The sequence below is a fragment of the Microtus ochrogaster genome, chromosome 19, assembly GCF_000317375.1.
Source record: "Microtus ochrogaster isolate Prairie Vole_2 chromosome 19, MicOch1.0, whole genome shotgun sequence".
Classification (NCBI taxonomy): domain Eukaryota; kingdom Metazoa; phylum Chordata; class Mammalia; order Rodentia; family Cricetidae; genus Microtus; species Microtus ochrogaster.
In genome coordinates this window covers 54199119-54205154 of record NC_022021.1, presented here as the reverse complement: position 1 = coordinate 54205154, position 6036 = coordinate 54199119, and the positions used below count along the sequence as shown (strand labels likewise).

Sequence of the window (6036 nt, the reverse complement as noted above, 5' to 3'; positions counted from 1 at the left end):
AAAAAAAGGTTTCATGTTAAAATATAACGAGGTGAAAATAATACTAAAAAAGCAATGAAAATACTAGGGTGGATTCTTCTCTTGAAAAGTTGAGATGCAGGTGTGTGCAGCGTGAGGGGCCGTTTGCTAGGCGTGTGCAGCATGAAGGGGAGTCTGGACGTGAGGGGCTCTCATCTCTCCCTCGCTTTCTGCTGGTGCAGAGACAGTATAGGGCGCACCTGCTGTCTGCAGAGCTGCCATCACTCTGTCAGCTTGTTCTTCCTGTCACAGGTCTTTGGTGCTTCACTTGGCTTTTCAGGTGTGGACTAGGTGTGTTCCCTCCCCCTCCCACTGCAGCTACACTAGTTTGGTTTTCTTTTCCTTTATTGCCGTTTGAATGTAGTATTTTATCAGCCTCTTCTTCCTTCGCGATCTCCTTTTTTCAGCTTGTTTTAGTCTCCTGGTGATGCTTTCTGTTGTGTTTTCTATTTAATTCAAAGGATTTTTTCCTTCCTAGCATTTCTCTCCTCATATCTACACCCTAGAATAACTAATGTTCTGGCTAGCACGGAGTCCTGTAGGGCGAAGACCCGCCTATGTGTTGGTTAGACTCCCCCTCCCCACCAGGACTGATGCACGGTGGTGTCAAACAGTCGACAGAATTCGGAGTTCTGAGATTCTAAAGTACTGAGCAGATAGACACCTCCAGAGGTCCATCAGGCTGACCCCAGGCTGTTCACTTAATGCTGGCCTGCAGGCGCTCCACTGTTACTCTGAGTTGATAGGCTGACCATCGAGGGTGTCCCTTTCTATGTGCACTTCTCTGTCTGTACCAAGCCTCTGATGCCTGCAGTTTTGGCCTGTTCAGCCCCCTTGCGTTCTACCCCCGCCCCCAGGGCTGTGCCTCACTCCGTGACTATGGCAGATTAAAGTCGGGCTCCAAGACTTGTGATTGTTCCCTAGCATTAGGTCTTTGGGGCAGTTCAGTTTTAAACAGTGAGTTCATTTTCAGAAGAGTGCCCACTGCCTTCTTAGTCATATGCATTGATGCAGTGGGGTTCCGCTATGTTTGGAGGAATCACTGTCTCATGGTGCAGCTGAATTTGAGGCTCATGTGATCCCTGGGTTTATCCTTACACTGGGCCTGCCAGTCCTTTCTCTATTGAGGCCTGGTTTGCCTTTCAAATAAGGTTTCCCTTTTCTCTCCTTGCTGCAGAGCCACCCAGCTGGATCCCCACTAAGCTTGGATTCCTTTTGTGTGTGTGTGTGTGTGTGTGTGTGTGTGTGTGTGTGTGTGTGTGTGTGTCTTCAGTCTCTCCTCCACCACCTTTACCACCTTTGTGACATTCTGCAGCCCCTGTCGCTTTGATTAGAGCCTGTGCTTCACTGACTTCGTGACTGGATTACTGTTTGTAGTCTGCCATCCTACCTGGAGCTCTCCAGCAAACTTTGTTTTTGAGACAGGGTCTCACTGAGGCCTGGAACTCTCTACATAGACCAGGCTGGCCTTGAGCTTATAAAGAGCTGCCTGCCTTTGCCTCTCATGAGTGGAGTGCTTGGATTTAAAGGTATGTGCCAACATCCAGGCCTAAACATATTTTTAGAAGGCTTATAGTAATTTCTCCAGTTACTTACTTGAAACATGTTTCACCAGATAGTACAGGATTGACCTCTTTTCTGTGCTCAGGTCTTGTCCTAAAACAATCGTCATGTTAGTCAGAGCTCCAGAAAGTCAAAGTCCGTTCTTAGGAAGTTGTCCTGTTTCAGTTCCTTCAGCAGGCAAGGATAACCACAGCAGGGCGGTGGCGTGTGAGTCTCATGAGGCAGTGGGTCTCCCCAGCACTCTTGGCATGATGGTGGGACACAGAGGCCCTCTGCTCCTCTTCCGTGTGTGTTGATATGATTTAGGATACACAGACTAGTAGTGGAATCTCAACAGTTGCTCAAGTTGAAGAGGCCAGAATACCGTTATAAAACCCTGAGGTTAGCCTACTGGAATTTTTTCATACTGACACGGTACCCCATGGGCTTAGAAAGTTGTATAGAGCTGCCTTTTACGTATGAACATGTGATTTTCCTGTATTTGAGGTAATCCTCACCTGAAGGCAAAAGGAAAATTGCCCCCAAATCAAATGGGCCCCCATGTGCTAAATAACCGCTGCACCATCAGATTAGAGGGCCAACTGAGCTGACAGATGCACGAGCCACATGCCGAGTCCTCAAGGGAGATGAATGGGTGGAACAAGAACAATAGCTTGCTTTTTTGGTTTTTTTGGCTTTTGGGTTTGTTGGGGTTTTTTGTTGTTGCTTTGTTGTTGTTGTTGTTGTTGTTGTTTTATTTTTTGAAACAGGGCTTCTCTGTGTAGCTTTGGAGCCTGTCCTGGAATTTGCTCTGTGGACCAGGCTGGCCTCAAACTCACAGAGATTCACCTGCTTCTGCCTATCGAGTGCTGGGATTCTCTGTGAGTTCAAGGCCAGCCTGGTCTACACAAGCTAGTTCTAGGACAAGTTCCAAAACTACAGAGAAACCCTGTCTTAAAAAACAAAACAAAAAAGAACACTATATCACAATCAATCAACTTCATCTTTTCTGACTTGTACTGTACAACTTACATGAATAAATACCATTTTTCACTAGCTCTTTGAGGGCTTCATCAGTTTTCTTCAGGACCTTTTTCTTTAATGACAATTAGTGTTATTTAGAGCACCTATTCTGTTTTGTTTGACTCTTTCTTATGAGGATCATGATGATTTTGTGTGTGTGTGTCTGTCCGTCTATGTGTCTATATGCTTATATGCCCCACATGTTGCTGAGGATTGCTCTTGGCGTGGGACATGTGCCCCCCCTCCCCAGTCTTTGTTGTAGACAGTTTGCTCCTTTGAGTTCTCAGTCATGGGCCTTGCCTCTGTTTAGAATTATCCAGCACCCTTTTATATAGGGACAAAATCGTTCACGTAGGGGAAGAAGAAAGGTGATTGTGTTAGGTGGGACAATGTTCATCTTAGAAATGTCGGTTTACAACTCTCCATGCTTTGGTGTCTGCCTTCCACACGTGTAAATGTGTGACACGTGGAAACAATTTTCTTTTAACTAAATGTATAGAATATGTTTGGGGCCTTTCTTCTGAGTCAAGACATTTTTTTTGTCTTATCTTTGCCTATTCCATGCATTTTTTAAAAAATTACATATAGTACATCTGGTTTGTACTATGGCAGAGTTGCCCGTTTTTTTTTTGTTGTTGTTGTTGTTGTTTTGTTTTTGACATTTTCTCAGGAGTTTTCTTTATGAATTAACTTTTTTGAATGGGTAAAAACATGAGAATCAAGACTATTTTCTAGTATTCTTTCTCTAAATGTTTTTCTCTTCCTAGAGACCTCTTGATCAAAGTGGTGAAGGAAACTAGGATGTCTGTTTTTAAATGGATTGTGTTTATGGGGGAGAAAACCCACATATCTATTAGATGATAGTTTTCCAATTTTCTATTGTGAAACAGTAGTTTGTGTTTCTGGAATACCCTTTGTAAATTGATTTATTTGATTAAAAATGACTACAACACATTTATCTTGTCAAGATGAAATGTCCTCCCTCTAGAAGGCTTTCTTTCTTTGGAGTAGTGGCCTGGTAACACGGGCGGTAGTGACTGGAGTCCTGATGTCACGTGTGAATACTTGGCATTATCTGCCAATCACTCTTGAGCCACATGCAACACTTACCCAGTTTTCATGTGGTTTGTGAAGGGGGGCTCAGTCACCAGCTTGAAAATTTCTTTTTAGCACAAATAGCCGAACACCAGGAGAACACTGAGGGCTTCATTATTTGACTCTCAAGTTTCTGCCAGTTTTTAGAAGTTATGAGGTAAATTTGAACCCTTGATATTCCCAAAGGGATCTCCCTGTAGCCTTCAGGTTTATCCCTCACCAATGAGTGGGTCTTTAGGGATGGGTGGCTGAAAGACATTTATCCCCTGCGTCTACCAGCTGACCTTCACCCCAAGCTTCAGGGTGGTTTTCCCATGCATTTAGGGAAAAAGTATAGGTTTGTTCTCTGGCCAAGTAGGCCACAGCTGTACACAGTGGTTGTAGGAGGCAATTTCAGTTGGCTGAGCTAGAACTCTCCAAGGCAAATGACTTCCTCAATGGGGCGATCATTGCACTTCTGGATCATTATAAGCCGTGTCCACCTAGCCATTGATGATGGAATTTGTAGAAGATCCCTTTCTGGTTCAAAATTGAAGGTGCATTGCTTTTAATGCCCTTTCCTTATTGATAATACTGTACTGTGGAGGGAGTTGTGTATGTATTTAACCTTGTATCTAGGCCTTCTGTGCTAGTTATTCAGGCTGTTATGCATGAACAGCTGTAGGTTTTACAGCCCTCCCTGTACCTGCTATTGAAAGATACTGCAATTTGGGGGCATATATTATTTATATGTAAATGTACATACATACACACACATACATATGTATATTACAGAAAAGAATATTACTTTAAGAAGTTTCTCTGGTCAAAGTTAGTGAAAGGGACCTCCTCTACGTTTGCAGTGTTGATTTGTAGCTTTGTGGCAGACTGGAATAAATGTGGAGGGAGGGGGCAGTCTGGATGAGAAAAAAACTGAATAAGACAGGTAATAGACACTTCAAAATATATGCATACAACAAGGAAGACCCCTAGTGTCCCTCTGCTCTAGGTCTTGGTCGTGCATTCCTCGCCATGAGTACAGTAACAAAGTAGCTACTTGCTGTGACTTTGATGAGCACGGTCAAGGGTGTGCTGCAGTCAGTGATGATTTTGCTGTGCAGAGTACCTAGGTGCTGTTGATCATCCTTTGTCCTCATCCCCGGTAGAGAAGCCAGTGCTTAATGCTGGCTTGCCTGTTTCCACCTCTTCTTTTCCCTGCTGTGCTGTCCAGAGCCACCTGTTTGAGAGAGTTGGGACTTCCCTTGAGAGTTGGTACTTCCCTTAGTGTCTTTGTGCAGAAGCTGAATCGTCCCTGTCTTGTCTCCTAGGTTTCCACTTGAGTGGCACAGTCACGGAACCCGCAGTACAGTCAGAGCCAGAAACCATTTGCAACGTGGCCATCAGCTTTGATCGTTGCAAGATTACCTCAGTGACCTGCAGCTGTGGAAACAAGGACATATTTTACTGTGCCCATGTTGTGGCATTGTCTTTATACCGCATCCGCAAGCCAGATCAGGTCAAACTGCACCTTCCCATCTCAGAGACTCTCTTCCAGATGAACAGAGACCAGCTGCAGAAGTTTGTTCAGTATTTGATCACAGTGCACCACACCGAAGTCTTGCCAACTGCTCAGAAGCTAGCAGATGAAATTCTTTCCCAGAATTCAGAAATCAACCAAGTTCATGGTGAGTATGACAGTGTCAATTTTCTCTGGATTATTTTTCATTTATCAGTTCAATTATGCATAAAATGAATTAAGCATGAAAAATAAGTCATCAGTAATACTCTTTGGTAGAGAGATTAGCTTGGCTTTGTATCCTACAGCATTTCTTTAACAGGATTTTATGCTAGAAGGCTAGCCTCCTTTAGGGCGAGCTAGCTAAAGGCATCTTGTTAGGTGTGGGTCGGGCTGGCCTTGAACTCAAATTTGTCTCAGCTTTCCGCCCAGCTTCCCCTCTTCCATGTGATTACATGCATGCCATGCCACATCTGAAGTAGAAGGTCTTTGTGCTCAGAAAAACCTCCTTGGTTAAAAACTTGATTCTTTCACTTCATTTAGCTTAGTAACATTTCATTTAATACTAGTGTTTAATAGAACACTTGTTATTTATTTTATAGGCTTTAGCACATGAATATGTGTGTGTTGGACTTTAAAAACTTTACTTTCCAGTGCTGGAAGCTTTTTAAGTAGTACCTTATAAAAGAAAATAAACATTAGAAAACTTTTACAACTTAAGAGTTTATTATAAATGTAGCTTTAATAAAAACAGTTTTTCTTTGAAATTAGCTCAAAAGAATATATGGAACCATTCAGAAATATTCAGCAATATTTTTCTATGTATTATACTAATAAAATACAAGTAATACTAGATTGGGGGT

General features: G+C 43.0%; 1 protein-coding gene across 2 annotated transcripts in view; it reads left to right on the top strand.

Annotated features, from left to right (window-relative positions):
* Positions 1-4987: 4987 nt before the first annotated feature.
* Positions 4988-6036, top strand: part of Zswim6 (zinc finger SWIM-type containing 6) — a 70638-nt gene continuing 69589 nt past the window's right edge. Inside the window, exon 1 of one of the 2 annotated variants that reach the window (XM_005356765.2) lies at positions 4988-5342. In XM_005356765.2, coding sequence (XP_005356822.1) covers positions 5213-5342 — 130 coding nt within the window. In that variant the 5' untranslated portion in view covers positions 4988-5212. The remainder of the gene's footprint in view (positions 5343-6036) is intronic. The other variant, XM_026783762.1, reaches the window with a different exon arrangement.